The sequence below is a fragment of the Pseudopipra pipra genome, chromosome 17 (assembly GCF_036250125.1).
Source record: "Pseudopipra pipra isolate bDixPip1 chromosome 17, bDixPip1.hap1, whole genome shotgun sequence".
Lineage (NCBI taxonomy): Eukaryota > Metazoa > Chordata > Aves > Passeriformes > Pipridae > Pseudopipra > Pseudopipra pipra.
The window spans coordinates 3,857,051-3,871,143 of record NC_087565.1 but is presented as its reverse complement, the minus strand read 5'-3'; the positions used below and the strand labels follow the sequence as shown (position 1 = coordinate 3,871,143).

The window sequence follows — 14,093 nt, the reverse complement described above, 5'->3', positions numbered from 1 at the left end:
CAGTTGGACTAGAAGATTGGCCCAGGTCCCTTCTGACTGAACTATTCTATATGTAAGTAAAATTCATATATGTTTTATGTGTGTATATATACACACAAAAAATGAAGATACCTGATGAGGCTCCTTGTGATGGAATTCAGGGGTTCTCCCTGCATTGGTTTTTTTTCCCTTATTAAGTTTTTCCTCATGGTGGTGCAATGCAGCTCTTGCACCCCGGAAAAACAGAAAAAAAAGGGGGAGGAAAACAAGTGCAAGTGTTAAAAGTTCCTCTCAGAACTACTAGGTGATGAATGGACAATCCCAAAGGATTTTCCATTGTGTGTCACCATTGCAGGGTTGAATTAATGGTGGTGGGTTTGAGTTCACAGTAAAGCCAGTTGTGATCTTGGGTTGCAGCAGTGGATTTGCCTTCGCAGAGGACGTGGGAGCGTGTCCTTCCCTGCAGCTCTCATTCCACCTCTCTTGGCATTAACCTTTCTGGTCGTTCTCCTTTTCCAGGTCCACAGCAAAGACAAAAAGTACGTCTGCAAGGTGTGCAACCGGGTGTTCATGTCGGCGGCCAGCGTGGGGATCAAACACGGCTCCCGCCGCCACGGCGTCTGTGCCGACTGCTCCGGCCGCGGCATCGCCGGGCACCTGGACCACAACGGGGGAGAAGGGTCTCCAGACGAGTGTTACCCTGGGGAAGGGCAGTACATGGAAGACCCGGATGACATCAAAGTGGAAGGAGACGAGGAGATGGGAGACGACGACGACATCAAGTGGAAGGATGACGTGGGGATGTCACAAGATGATGTGATTTTAGATGACGACAAAGATGTTGACTCCCCGCAGGAGCCGGACAACTCTGGGGAGAACGACAAGGATTTTACCTGGATTTCTTAGGGATTACTTTTTGTTTGGTTTTTGTTTCACTCTGTTGTTTGTAGGGGGAGGGAGGGTGGGGAGGAAGGAGTATGTTGGAAAAAACTTAAGTAGCCTTGTTGTCGTCCATGTGTGCAAAATAACTCTCGTGTTTTCTAAACAAGTCCTTCTCTGTTCCACTCAGACACTGTCTTAGCAGTGTCGCTTCCAGCGGCACGACTGACTTCGCCTTCCCTTTTCCTCCTTCTCCCCCTGGGAGCCCCCACCTGCCCCTCCGGCCGAGCCAGCCAGGATGCATGTGAGGGAGGTGGAATTTCTGCAGGTGTGAGGAGGCTGGGTGAAGCGTGAGTCCTCCTCCCCTTCCCACCCTGAACCGAGCACCAGGGAGGTTTTTGTGTCCGAAGCAGGTTGGTTGGTTGTTTGGGGGTTTTTTTAACACCTTATCTGTGCTAAAATCCCAGCAGCAGTGGAATTCCAAGCTAATGTTGTGAAAGCAGATGGATGCATGCGTTGGAGGGCTTCCCCTGATGACACAAGCCTTTTGCAAAGTTATTTAAAGAGTTTTTATTATTTTTTATGGAGCCAAATAGATCAAAAGGCAAGTCAGACTACAGCCTTACGAATACTTCTCTGAGACTCTCAGCTTCCAAAAGAATCACCATCAAAGACAGATTGTGACTTTTCTTGGACCTACTGGCATCTTACCCACATCCTGTCTTCCAGCCTTGGTTATCCACGGGCGCCGAAATGCGTGTTGGTGCTTCCGGAAGCACCTTTTGCTCTAGAGGACACAGGTAGTTCTGTATCTGTCATTCTTCTCCACAAATATCTCCACTTCTCCCCCTTTGCTCAGCTGCCTTTTTCGTAAATATATGCAAACCGTAGCAAAAACGAGGCATTTGGCCAAGTGCAGGATGAGCTGGGAAAGGCAAGAAGCCAAGGTGAGGAGATCCCAGCGGGGTGGAATCTTGCTGCTCCTGTCCCATGGACTGTGGTGGGGCCAGGATTTCACCTGGGTACCTCGTTCTTCCTTGCCAATCTAAGCATTCATCACTGGTAGGTGTAACAAACACCTACTTAATTGATGACAAAAACCTTCAGCGTTAGCTGTGCTGTTTTCATGTAAATTTTCAAATAAACCATTTTTTTCTTTAAATAAGAAGCAGGTTTCTCTCCCAGAGTCTCCTCAGACTGTGTGGGGCCGCTCCAGGTATTTGGATTCTCCCTGTTCATATCGGCCACTGTTGCCTTCTTCCAGCTACACCTAAATAACAGTAACAACGTGTATTGGAAGTCTCTTGTTCCTGAGACGCAGCTTGTTCTACCTTCACTTCTTTGCTTCTGGTGCTTTTTTTAAACAATAATAAAAAAAAAAGCTGAAGACCTCACTCCTTCCTTGCCATCGAGCAGTTTTCTATGATGTCTGTGACAGTGGTACCTTGAAACCTGCCACAAAAGACAACCCAGAAGCCAAATGACTCAAGGTGCTATTTTCCTCCCTGCAGGCCAGAGAGCATTCCTGCAGGCCTGGTGGTCCCTAAGGAAAAGTGTGGTTCCACCCAGCAAAGGAATTAAAAGCATATTGTACATAAACTCCCATAAAGAAAATCATCTGGAAGGATTTAAGGCACTCGGTGCCGGGATTTGGTGGAGTGCGGTGGGAGCTTCTGTCCTGGCACTTGCAGGAGCTGGATCTCTGTTCATTCCCTGATTCCAGTTGCATCCTGGGTTTATGGCATTCAATCCTTTTCTCTCTGCTCCTCAGTTCCTTGCAGACATTCATTCACCACGTCCTGTCTGCATCCGTCATCCCAGTTCACGCTGGGAGCCTCCCAGCTCCCAGGCTCCTGCTGGGTTGGTCTGGGGGGTGCCTCAGCAGTGTGGGAACACGGGTCTTTCCTAAAATCCTCTGTGAGGCCATGCCAGCATCGCTGCTGCTGCTCCTTGGACTGGAGGAGTTAGTGGGACTTGTTGCTTTAGCCAGTGAGCATGGATAACCCTCCCCCTTAAATATGGGAAGAGCAGAGTGGGTTGTGCAGGAACATTTTGATTAACCTGTAAAAATCTCATTTTGCATTTTAGCTTCTTTTCCTTCTCTTCCCCTATTTAAAAAGCTGTAAAAACCCACCCAGTATGTCTTGATTGGACCTTTATATACCTTTTCCCAGCAGTTTTGGGGGGGGTTTCCAGAATGAGGATGTTCCTTTATCCCACTTTTGCCCCCCCCGGCGTGCGGGCTCTGTATTTATTGTCATTTACCCTGTAAATATGGAGGGGGTGGGGGTGCCTGAGGTCCTGAACGTGCAGCCTCACCTGTTACGTGTAGACAAATACATACAGTACTTAAAGATTTATCTGTAGCTTTGCTTTTTATATGTAAAAATCTATTTAAAAAAAGAATTTTAAGACCCAAACAGTTCAAACCCCTGGGTTTGTGTGACATTCCGATCGCCCATCCCCTCTGATTCCAGCGTGTGCATCCACCTTCCAAGGAGGAGCAGGTGTGGCCTGAGTCCCCCTCTTCCTCCTGCCCTCACCCTTGGGTGACTTGATTTTGTAATTGGAGTTACGGGGTGCTGAGCTTGACTTCACAATTCCTTTGGAAATGCTGTATTATTTTCTTGTCTTTCCTTATTTTTATTAAGGGTGGGCAGAGAGCCAGGCAGCGCTCAGGAGTGTTCCCTAATTGTGCCACTTCGAGGCTCTTCGAGCTGAGGATGCAAAAAATAAAAGCAAATTGAAAAAAAAAAAAAGAGAGAAAAACGGAAAATCCACATAAAAACTAACTTCTCCCAGGTTACCGTTATAACCTCACACGAGCTTCTGTCCCACTAACACCATGTACCAAATAAACCCCTTCTAACACCTGATGTCTAGTGAAGTGCTTTGTTTTGATGGAGGTGTGCAGAGTTGGGAACGCAGGAATTAATCTTCAACCTTCCGTGCTCCGACTTGGGTTCAAAAACAGGAATTTGGGCACTTTTTTTGTATGCTGAAACTTTATAATAAACTTCATCAGTTGCTCCAGGTGATCGCATCCCTTCAGCTTCTCTCCAGGATCTCTTGGATCTACTGCCTATGCAAACTTCTGCTCTTGGAGATTTAAACAAAACCCCACTAATTCTGCCTGTTCTGCATCTCGTCTTTGTACTTCCTTTCAGGGCTTTGTATACTTCACTGAGGTTCCCTTTTTTTAATTTTTTCTAAATATATATATATATGTGTGTGTATATATATACAGACTTAGTCCCGAAACAAATAACCCCCATAGAGGTAAAACATGGATACACTTGGCCTCCAGAACTTGCAACTCATTTTTTTAAGCATTTACACATGTAAATGTTCCTCCTTGAATTCCTTGATTATCCTAATTTTTTATTTAAAACATGAGTGCCAGGAGTACAGAGCATTTTGGCCATGGCATGGTACAGGGGCTGAAGGCATTGTCCTGCCTGTGCCCTCTGGAAAACATCCCAGGGATCCATGGACTTGGACAGTATCTTAAAGAGTGGAGACAAACGAGGTCCTTGGTGTCTGTCAATTCAGAATTTCCAAAAATACTATTTAAAAATTGTTCATTCCCCAGCTTTGTGTGTTTGAAGGTCACCCCAAAGCCTCTCAGCTGTGGAGTGACTGTATGGAGGCAGAGGGGGATATCCCTAAGGAAGGTTTGCAAAATGTCCTTTCCCTTTTCCTTCTTTTTTTTTTAATCAAAAATCAATGTTTTGGACAACAAAGCGAGTATTTTTTTGTACGAAAGGAAACCCACTCCAGCATTACTTCCCCTTTTATATCCTCTCCCACTCCTGCCTTTAAACACTCTGCTTTCCCAAAGTGAAGCCGTGTGGCTTTGGGGGGGTAGGTGTGTTTTGGGACTGATGGCTCTGTCCCTGTCTCCAAGCAACCCCCCCAACACTCCCCCTTTTGCACATTGCCCTTGAGGAAAGAAACTCCATGAAAACAATGCAAAAACTGGAATTTTTTGCAATATTCTGAAAGATAATCTTAATTTTCGCTCATTCTGTGACACGTGCGACTCCTACAAAAGCCATAATTAATGGTTCCTTTGATTTTTGTAGATCCTGAATTGTGTTTTGAATTTCAGCCTTTTTTTTTTTTTTTTAGTCCCCCCTAGTCAGAGTGCTGTGTGTATGCTTTCATATATATTTATTTTTCAACGTGCTTTAAACCTGTCTACAAAAATAAAGCTGAACAAACACAAAAAGGACGGTGTTTGAAGATTGTTGATTTTTTTTTTTTCTGGGAATATTCTATATTATACTGACTTTATATTAATTATTATAAACCTGTGTTTGTATTGAAGATGTGTTTAATATTTTGGGGAGGTTGAGGAGATTTCGTAACCAGAAGTCAGTGGGAGAACATGCTGTGTTGTACTGATTTTCTGTCGATGTAGTTCAGGTAAATCTGATTTTATTTTCTAGTTGCTGCCCGGTTCCTTGCCTGCCGGGGGCTACCCCTCGGATAGAACCTTTGTGATGGGATTTAGCTTAGACATACCTGCAAAAATCAATCAGTTTCAATAAATTGGGAAATTGCTGCTACAATTTTGTCTGGGTTTTCTTTTTTTTTTTTTCTTTTAATACGTAGTTGTTATTATTTTCCTCCTTGCCCTGTGTTTAAGGATGGGGTGACATGGGGGGACCGTGGGCACCACCCAGCTGCAGCCCTGTGGTGCTGCAGGGCCCTGCATCCCCCTCTGCTCCTGGATGCTGGGATCGGGGTCCTCACTCCCCAAAACTTCCCTTCACCCCAGCAGGGAGCTCTGCTCACCCTCAGGCTGGGGGTGCTGCTCCCTCACCCTTCCCCTTTCCCATCTCTATCCCAAACAGGCACCTTGTGGCTCATTCCCCCCCTCCCTGCTGCGTGTTGGTGGAAATTTCCTTATTTTTAGGGCTTTATCTGAAATTAAAACAACTCCCAGGAGGATGCACAGGGTGATGCCATTGCCAGGGGATGCAGGAGAGGGGGTGGCAGCAGGTCTGGGGGTGCCAAGGGGCCCAGGGTGCCCACCCTGCCTGTCTTAACAGTAACTAAAGAACAGGAACCATCAAAAAGAAAATCCAAATACTGGTTGGGTTTTTTTCCTTCTAGATCTGATGCATCACATCCCCAGAGGGGACAAGGAAACCTTCCCACAGGACAGGAAGGTGGCAGGGCCACCAGCCCTCCCTGTCCCCTCCCTGCATGGGGAAAGGAGCAGGGTGGCATGGCCTGGCCAAACCCAATCCTGAGCCACTGCCTGGGCTGGAGAGTGACAGGACAAGAAGGGAGAAACGGTTTGGGGGGGGGAAGGGTTTTTTTTGGTAAAAGGGGGGTTTAAAGTGAATTAATTCCCTTAAAACCCACCCAGGGCTGGAGGCGTCCTGCGGCCCGCGCGCTCTCGTGCTGTGGGAGTGGTTAAAATGACGAATTTTCGTATATTTTATTTAAAAAATAAAAACCACACGAAGGAGAAAAAAAAAAAAAAAAAAGAAAAAAAAAGGAAAACAAAAAGACCCCTCTTTGTGCAGTTTGGCTTAGTGCAAATGGGCGCATTCCTGCAGGCACTTCCCGGGGCATGCCCCGGAGGGAGCTGCTGCTCCCCGGAACAAGAGAGAGAAATGACAATACAAAGAGTAAAAACCCCCTGGGGGGGTAAAAAGGGGGGGCAGGCGCCCACTTCTGCCCTGGGCACTGGGGCTGCCCCCCGGGAGGAACAGACACCCCCTTTCCCGAGCCCCCACCGGCCACAGGCACAGCTTATTTGGGGGGTCCCCAAACCAGAGTGGGGAGGGGGCTGGGAGCAGCCAGCCACCCCCCCCCCCCCAGCCCCCACCTGCCAGGAGCGGGGTTGGATTTAGCTTATTTTCGAAGGAAAAAGAGGGGGAAGAGGGAGAAGCTCCCTGGCTGTGGGGGCAGGGGGGCTGTGTGTGTGTGTGCATAAAGCTTTCGGGGGGCCGTTCCCTGAGTCCGGGGGGGCGGCCGGGGGGGCGCGAAGGCACCTCGAGTGCAAAATGTGCAAGAAGGAGGGAGCCGGGGGGGGGCCCCGTCAGTCGAGGAAGCGCTGGCAGGCCTTCTTCCAGCGGCACGCCGTGCACCACATCTCCCGGTGCTCCATGCCGTACACCTTGCGGCACTTCTTGGCATCGCCCCGCGGCCTCCTGCGGGAACAGGGCACAGACAGGTCAGCGGGAGGGGGGACACGCGGGCGGGAGGGGACAGGGTGGGGCGCGACGGCAGTGGCTCACCTGGGGACGGCGGGTGGCTTGGGCGGCGGTGGGGTGGGTGAGGAAGGGGACACCGGTGGCCGTGGGGGGCTCCGGCAGCCCTGGAAGAGAGAGGACACAGCCCCCGTCAGACACGGGGTGGCTGCGGGGGCTGGAGGGTGACGGTGGTGAGCCCCCTGCCCATCCCTGTCCCCCTCCATCCCCGTCCCCCCTCACCTGGTACGCGTGGTCCGTGTGGACGTGGCAGCGGCCGGGGGGGCCCGCGGGGCTGCAGGGGGAGGCCAGTGCCAGGTCGGGGATTGGCAGTGCCAGCGGCAGCGGAGCCTCGGGGCCAGGAAAGGCGGGAGGCACCGAGGAGGTGGGTGAGACAGGAGTCAGGCTGGAGAGCCCGTCCGTCAGCACATCCACGTCCACGTCCAGCTCCGTGTAGTAGAAATCCTCCTCACCATCGCTCTGCTCGGGGTCAGCTTTCCGGCTGCAGGGACAGCAGGGTCTGGCTGCAACACTGTCCCCCTCCACGGCAGGACCCCACAGGGGGCACCAGGGGACCTGAGGGTGTCCAGGGGGACCCCACGTGCTTACCCAAGGTGCACAGTTCGGATGTGCTTCTGCATCCCTGAGGAGCTGCTGAGGACTTTGCCGCAGCTCTTCCACAAGCACTTGAACATCACCTTGGTGGAGTTCTGCAGGAGAGAGGTGTCAGGCTGGTAGCCCTATCTCCATCACATCCTCATCCCTATCTGCACTGTCATCCCCATCCTCAACCTCATCTCCAGCCCCACTCTCATCCCTAGCATTATCCTCATCCCCAAACCCATCCAAATTGTTATCCCCATTCCAAACTCATCCTCTTCTTCATCCCCACCCTTAACCTCATCCTCCTCTTCATCCTCATCCTCCTCTTCATCCTCATTCTCCTGTTCATTCCCACCCTCACAATCCCCATGTCCAACCTCATCCCCAGCACCAGCTGCATCCTCAACCTCATCCTAAACTCATCCTCCTCTTCATCCCCATCCCCACTATTCCCCATCCCCAACCCCAACCTCACCCCCAGAATCATCCCCAGCTTCATCCCACCTTCCTTTTCCGTGGGATGGGCTCTCCAAAGATGAAGTGGGTGCCATTGGGCTCATCAGGGCCCTCATCCGACAGCGGATTGGGCAGGAAGGTGCCGGGGACGTGGCTGGAGAGGGGGGGTGAGGGGGTGGAGGGGGTGGAGCGGTCGCTGGGGGGGTCCCAGCTCCAGTCCCCGCTGGTGTTGCTGCTGCTGCTGCAGCTGGAGGACATGGCGGGAGCCTCCTTCCAGATTTCACCGCCCGGCTCTGGTGAGGAGGAGGAGGAGGAGGAAGGTCAGGTCCTGCCATGGGACATGTGTCCAGGGACGGGGGGACAGGGACACGCTCTTACCTGGAGCATGAGTGGCCGGTGGGTGCCCGAGCACCAGTGGGCTGGTGGAGAGGCTGGTGAGCACCGCGGCCGCCATCACCTCATCGATGCCCGCCTTGCCCGAGAGCTTCCTGCCAGTGAGAGCAGGGGGGCTGTGTCAGGATGGATGGGGCCTCCTGAGCCACTCCATCCCTCTCCATCCCCCCATGAGCTGCTGGGACTGGGGGACACAGTGGTCTGCTTGTGTGAGTGGCACAAGGCCACGGTGGCCACACTGTGCTGGGAGTATCACCAGGTGCAAAGTGGGTGCCCTGCAGCACCCCAAAATGCCGCTGATCCCCACAGGGATCATCCCAGCAGCTGGCTGGAATCCTCCCTGGCGTGGCATGGCAGAAGTGCAGGCAGCCAGCCAAAAACACTGCTGCCTCCCACCCTAGGGGAAAACCCTCCATGCCCGTGGGCTGGAGGGTACCAGCATCCACATCCTGCCCAGAGATGTGGGGATGGCTCAGCTTGGGCCAAACAACTCCATGAGGTGGGAAAAAAACTATAAAAAATTTAGATTAAGAAAAAAAGAAGCAAGAGGTCAGGAGCACCAGAAACCATTTTGCAGTGCAGGAGGGCAGTGATGCTTCCAGCCCAGCACACAGCACAGTGGGAGTCCCCAGAGCTGTCCCAGCGGGATGGTCAGTCACCGCAGGACACCCCGGTGCGGCCGACAGCGGCCAAAGTCCTTCTGTGGCCGGCGGACAAAATCCCATCTGCCCTGGTGAGGCCGGTGCCGGCGGGAGGGTGGTGGCTGTGCCGGTGGCCCTACCTGTGCCAGGGCACAGGGATGCACTGCATGGCCGAGTGCAGCGCCAGGTACTGCTCCAGCCCCGCGTCCAGCACCCGCAGCACGGCCTCCCGGCTGGCCGGATCCTGGCGTGGTGGCGGCTCCCCCAGCCAGCCCTCGGATCCCAGCGGAGCCTGTGGGAGAGACGGAAGTGGGAAGCCAAGAGTCCCTGAGCAGTGGATCCCACAGGGATCCCCCCACGACTTTGGGTTGGGTTTGGGGAGCTGGATCGGTGTCGCCAGGCAGGGCCGTGCAGGGACCCTGCTGGCCACCCGCTGGGGTAGATCCCATGTGGATCCCACCAGCTCGCAGTGGCATCCAGTCAGGATCTCCTTGGCAATCCCCAGATGGTCCCGGGAGGCTGATCCCAGTGCCAACACCTGCTGGCTGAGCATCAGCAACCAGTGGATCCCTCCACAGACAGACTCACAGGACCATGAGCAGGGATCCAGTAGGGATCCAGCAGGGATCTCCAGAGCCAGCAGATGACCTGACACTCTTCTGCAAGGCAGCTCCAGGATGGCAGCACACACATCCCACATGCCAGCACAGATCCCTTCTAGGGATCCACATCCCAAGTTTATTCCTCTCTGAGCTGATCCCCCAGGATCCAGCAGGTATCCCCAGCGCTGGGAGCACACTTGTCTCTGCCAGGCCAATCCCAGACACCATCCCCAGCCTGAGCTGCGGCGCCAAGGGGATCCGGCTCCAGGGAGATCCCAGGTGGTCCAGCACCAAGCTGATCCTGCTCCAAGCGGATCCCGCTCTAAGCGGATCTTAGCTGATCTCCGAAGGGCGGCGCTGGGCGGATCCCTCCCAGGGCAGATCCCTGGAATATCGCACAGGGCTGCGATCCAGGAGGGATGATCCCACCGCGGGAGGGGGGAGGTGTGCGGTGTGTGTGTAACCCACCACCCCCCGGCTCCCCGACGCTATACACCCCCCCCCGCCAAAGTTTATCCCATCGCGGCGCCATTTTACCGGCGGGGAAACTTTCGGGCGGGCCGCTGTCAGCTGTCACCGCCCCCCCCGCCGCCGCCGCCGCCGCCTCCCCCGGATCCCACCCCCATGTCCGCCGCCGCCGCCCCCCCCGCGGTACCTTGGCGGCGGCCCCGGCGGGCGGCGGTGGCGGGCGGCGGCGGCGGCGGGCGGGCATTAGGACCGCGGGCGGGCGCGGGGGGTCCATGCGCGGAGCGGCCGCGGCCCGGCGGGGGGGGGGACGAGGGCGGGGGGGAGCGCGCTCCGCCGCGCGCGGCCCGGGGTCGGGCGCCGGCCTCTTGGCCACGCCCCCCCCGCGCCTCGCCATTGGCCGGGCCGCGCGCGCTGGAGCGCGGCCGCCGCTCTCAGAGATTCTGATTGGCGGTGGCGCGCTGTCACTACGCCCCCCTTCCCGCCGCGGCCACGCCCCCTCGCCCCGCCCACCGCTGTCACGCCCCCTCCGCGCCTCGGCCACGCCCCCGCCGGCCGCGGCCATGTTCGCGCGCCCCGCCCTCCCGCCGGGCGCTGCCCGCGGGACCCCCCAAAAATACGCCACACCCCCCCCATCCCACCCACCAGCTCCAACCAACGTCACCCCCTGTCCCCCCACGTCCCGGCACCCCTGGGACCCCTCCCGGCACGCCTGGGGCCGCCGTGAAGCCACGCCGCGCTTTCCCGCCAAAGTCGCGGCGCACCCCAAAAAGTTGCGGAGGAACCTTCCCCGCCCGAAAACCTCTCCGATTTTGTTGTTATGGGGAGGAATTCGGGGCGCCCCCACAAAAAAAGCCCCCCCCTCAACTCCCGGCAGCTCCTTCAGACTTCCCGGGGTGAAGCTTTCCAGCGTTCAAACTTGGGGAGTTTCTCCCCCAAAGGTTATGCCGGCCCCCCCAAATTATAGGGCTGCGGATGAGTTAGAGGGGTTCTCCAAAAGTTGCGGGGCTCCCCACAAAGTGATACTCCCCCAAAAATTATAGGGCCCCCCCAAAATTCCCTCCGAAGTTTTAGACCCACTGGAAGTTGGCTACAGGGCTCCCCCAAAAGTTACAGTGTCTCTGTGCTGGGAAGGAGGTGTGGTCTGCATTTCTGGGGTGGGAGGGCGGTCCCCAATTCCAATCGATTTGGGTCAGTCCTGCCCACCACGAAAAATCGCTGCCCAAACTCACCCAGAATGGCAGGGCTGGGTGTGGCGTGCCCGGGGTGCTTGGGGTACTGGGGGTGCTTGAGGTACCGGAGTACATGGGGTGTCCTGGGCATGTGCGGTGCCCTGGGTGTGTGGGTTGTGTAGTGTACAGGGGGCGCAGGGGGTACTGGGGTGCCCAGGGTTATGTGGGGTGCATGGAGTACCTGCAGTGCAAGGGGTACGTGGGATGCATGGAATGCCCTGGGTGCACTGGATTCTGGGGTGCTCTGGGTATGTGGGGTGCATGAGGTACTTGTAGTGTACTGGGTATTGGGGTTCCGGGGTGCTTGGGCAGCCCGAGCTGCCTCCCATCCATGCTCTTCCTCACCTGCTTCGACTGCCCCCGGGCCGGGGGGCCGGCGAGGGGCCACCAGGTCCTGCTGCTGCTGGATTGACCAACCTGCATTCTGGAAGCCGGGACAGAGTCCGTGTGTCTGTCCCAGACGGTGGCCCCTGCCTGTCCCCACCCTGTCTCCCTGCCTGTCCCCCAGCAGCCAGCGGCTCAGGGACTTTGGGGGTGCTAGGGCAGCATCCCGGGGATGCCCTGCCCGGGAAGGCAATGTTCCCAGCTTGCTTCCAGGGGGGCTTTGGCTACACCTAATTCCCTGCTCTGGTGGGAAGGGAACGGGGTGGCTGGAGGTGCCGCTTCCACCCTGCGCCACGTCCAGGTGCTTTCCTAAATGTGAAATAAAGCAGCAAACCGGTAAAGCCCCCACGGCCCCGGCCAAGAGCCGCCCGCGGGGTCCTCCCGCATGGAAGGGAGGGACTAGCAGCGTCCCCCGGGAACCGGGACGCCCGCGGGGCCCCAAACCTGCCCGGGGAGAACGGGAGAAGAAGCGCAGCAGCCTTCATCCCCATCCCGTCCTGTCCCTGGGGTGGGTCCGGCCCCGCAGCCCCCTTTAGCGCGGCCCTGGAGGAGCCTGGGGGGCCCGGGGGAGTCTCCGCCGCCACCCCTGCTCTGGTTTAATGGTTAACGGCGGCCGAAGCGCTGAGCTGGCGGCTCCGACAGCTCCGTTCGGTGTTGTGCAACTCCACGGGCATCGCCCGCCCTTGCACAGGGCCCCGGTGCCACCAGCCCGACCCCCGGCCCGAGCGGCGGGGGGGGTCGGCAAGGTGCCATCCCAAAATAGAACCCTAGAGCCATAGAATCTCCTGAGTTGGAAGGGACACACAAAGATCACTGAGTCCAACTCATGGCCCCTGCACAGGACACCCTCAAGAATCACCTTCCCGGCACTGGCATTCCTGGGAGACGCCCCTGTGGTACCTGGATGTCCTTGCCAGGGCCGAGTTGGCTCTGGACTGGGCTGTGATGACTTTCTCCCAGGTGGTCTTGCAGAGCGAGCCGGGGTCGTGCCCACAGTTCCCATCTCCCCTGGCTGCCTGCTGGGGGGGTGCAGGGCTGCCGGGATGCGGGAGTGAGCTGCAGGGATGTGGGGCTGGGCAGGGTGCGGAGCTGCTCAGGTGTGGAGCTGGTTTGGGTGCAGAGCCGTGTGATGCCGCGCAGCCACCGAGCCCTGCGGGGTGCAGGGACATGCGGGATGTGGATACTTACGGTACAGAGCCCCGCACGGCGCCCAGTACAGCACCGTGCGGTGCCACACCGTGCGGTGTGTACAGCTTCTTGCAGCACCTTGCAATGTCCTACAGAGTGCAGGACTACACGGCAGCCCCATTCTGCACCGTACGGCGTGCGCTGGGCTCCTGCTCGCTCCCTCTTGTGGGAATAGCACCGTTTAGCACCATCCCCTGGCAGCACCATCCCCTCGCAGCGTGACTTAGAGCCCCGCACAGGTCTGTCCCCGGGCCCGAGGAGGGGTGCTCCCAGCCCTACCCGTTCCCCTCGCTCTGACCTCAACCATCCCGACCAGATCGCGAGACTCCAAGAGACGTTTCGGAGTGGATTCTTCATTCGCTACCCAGATTTCGAGCCTGCAGGGCTCCAGGCACATTTTCCGTCGCCCTGAGGACTGAGCAGTTGTTCTTTTATTTGAGTCTGGCTCTCCGAAGTCCCACAGGAATTACAGGCAAGCAGGCAGCCCTGCACAGTGGGCTGCTTCTGCTGCTGCTGGGGCAGGTTGGGAAGATGCTCTGCCAGAACAGGAGCTTCCCCTCCCCAGGTGCCATGCCAAGCCTTCCTTTCCCCATGGAGGTGGCACAGTGGTACCCACATGCCAGCCCCTGGGGCAGCACAGGGCCCACTTTGCCCCAGAGTGAAGCTGCTCTGATCCCACAGGGAGGTGATGCTCCTGTGTGGGGCCACGCAGCCCAAACCAGCTCCCAGGGGGTTCAGGTGGCGCAGGGGGGGCCCGGCTCTGTGGGGTGGGATGACAGAGAAGGGGAGCAGGGGAAGGATGCGGCCGGGGGCAGCGCGGGGGGAGCCCAGGCGCCGTTGCCGGGCTGGCAGCAGGAAGAGCGTGGCAGCACCGGCACCAGCCGAGTTCTATCGGGGCCCTTATCTGGCAGGGGGATGGGAGCAGCTCTCGAGCGGCCGCTGTGGTTTGGCGTCGAGCTCGGGGCTGACGAAGGCTGGGGTGCCTCCGGCTCTAACGCCTGCAGCGGGGTTTGCTGAGCGCCGCGTTTTCGGTTTTAATCTCTTCACCTGCCGCGGTGTGGG

General features: G+C 56.7%; 2 protein-coding genes across 8 annotated transcripts in view; one reads left to right on the top strand and one right to left on the bottom strand.

The window, feature by feature from the left end:
* Positions 1-5,432, top strand: part of ZBTB46 (zinc finger and BTB domain containing 46) — a 51,992-nt gene extending 46,560 nt beyond the window's left edge. For all 6 annotated transcript variants that reach the window (XM_064673926.1, XM_064673924.1, XM_064673925.1 and 3 more), the window contains one exon: positions 499-5,432. In XM_064673926.1, coding sequence (XP_064529996.1) covers positions 499-885 — 387 coding nt within the window. In that variant the 3' untranslated portion in view covers positions 886-5,432. The remainder of the gene's footprint in view (positions 1-498) is intronic.
* On the bottom strand, positions 4,901-10,567 carry SLC2A4RG (SLC2A4 regulator). 2 transcript variants are annotated; one of them, XM_064673929.1, is made up of 8 exons: positions 10,418-10,567; positions 9,301-9,452; positions 8,505-8,614; positions 8,175-8,419; positions 7,677-7,777; positions 7,311-7,569; positions 7,116-7,195; positions 4,901-7,028 (listed from the first exon to the last, which is right to left on the bottom strand). In XM_064673929.1, exons 1-8 carry the CDS (start codon positions 10,502-10,504, stop codon positions 6,917-6,919), a joined length of 1,146 nt encoding a protein of 381 aa, XP_064529999.1. In that variant the 5' UTR covers positions 10,505-10,567; the 3' UTR covers positions 4,901-6,916. The 2 variants fall into 2 exon arrangements, with proteins under 2 accessions (XP_064529999.1, XP_064529998.1); XM_064673928.1 differs by lacking the exon at positions 10,418-10,567 and having other exon boundaries at positions 9,301-10,229.
* Between the last annotated feature and the right edge of the window lie 3,526 nt (positions 10,568-14,093).

What these genes read in the sequence shown, in the direction of transcription:
- SLC2A4RG (XM_064673928.1), bottom strand. Translation starts at nt 9,860, where the DNA reads ATGTGGGATGTGTGTGCTGCCATCCTGGAGCTGCCTTGCAGAAGAGTG. An exon ending in ACCGGCCACTCATGCTCCAG is followed by an intron (nt 8,420 to 8,504) that starts GTAAGAGCGTGT and finishes CCTCCTCACCAG; the next exon opens with AGCCGGGCGGTGAAATCTGG. An exon ending in AAGCCACCCGCCGTCCCCAG is followed by an intron (nt 7,029 to 7,115) that starts GTGAGCCACTGC and finishes CTGTTCCCGCAG; the next exon opens with GAGGCCGCGGGGCGATGCCA.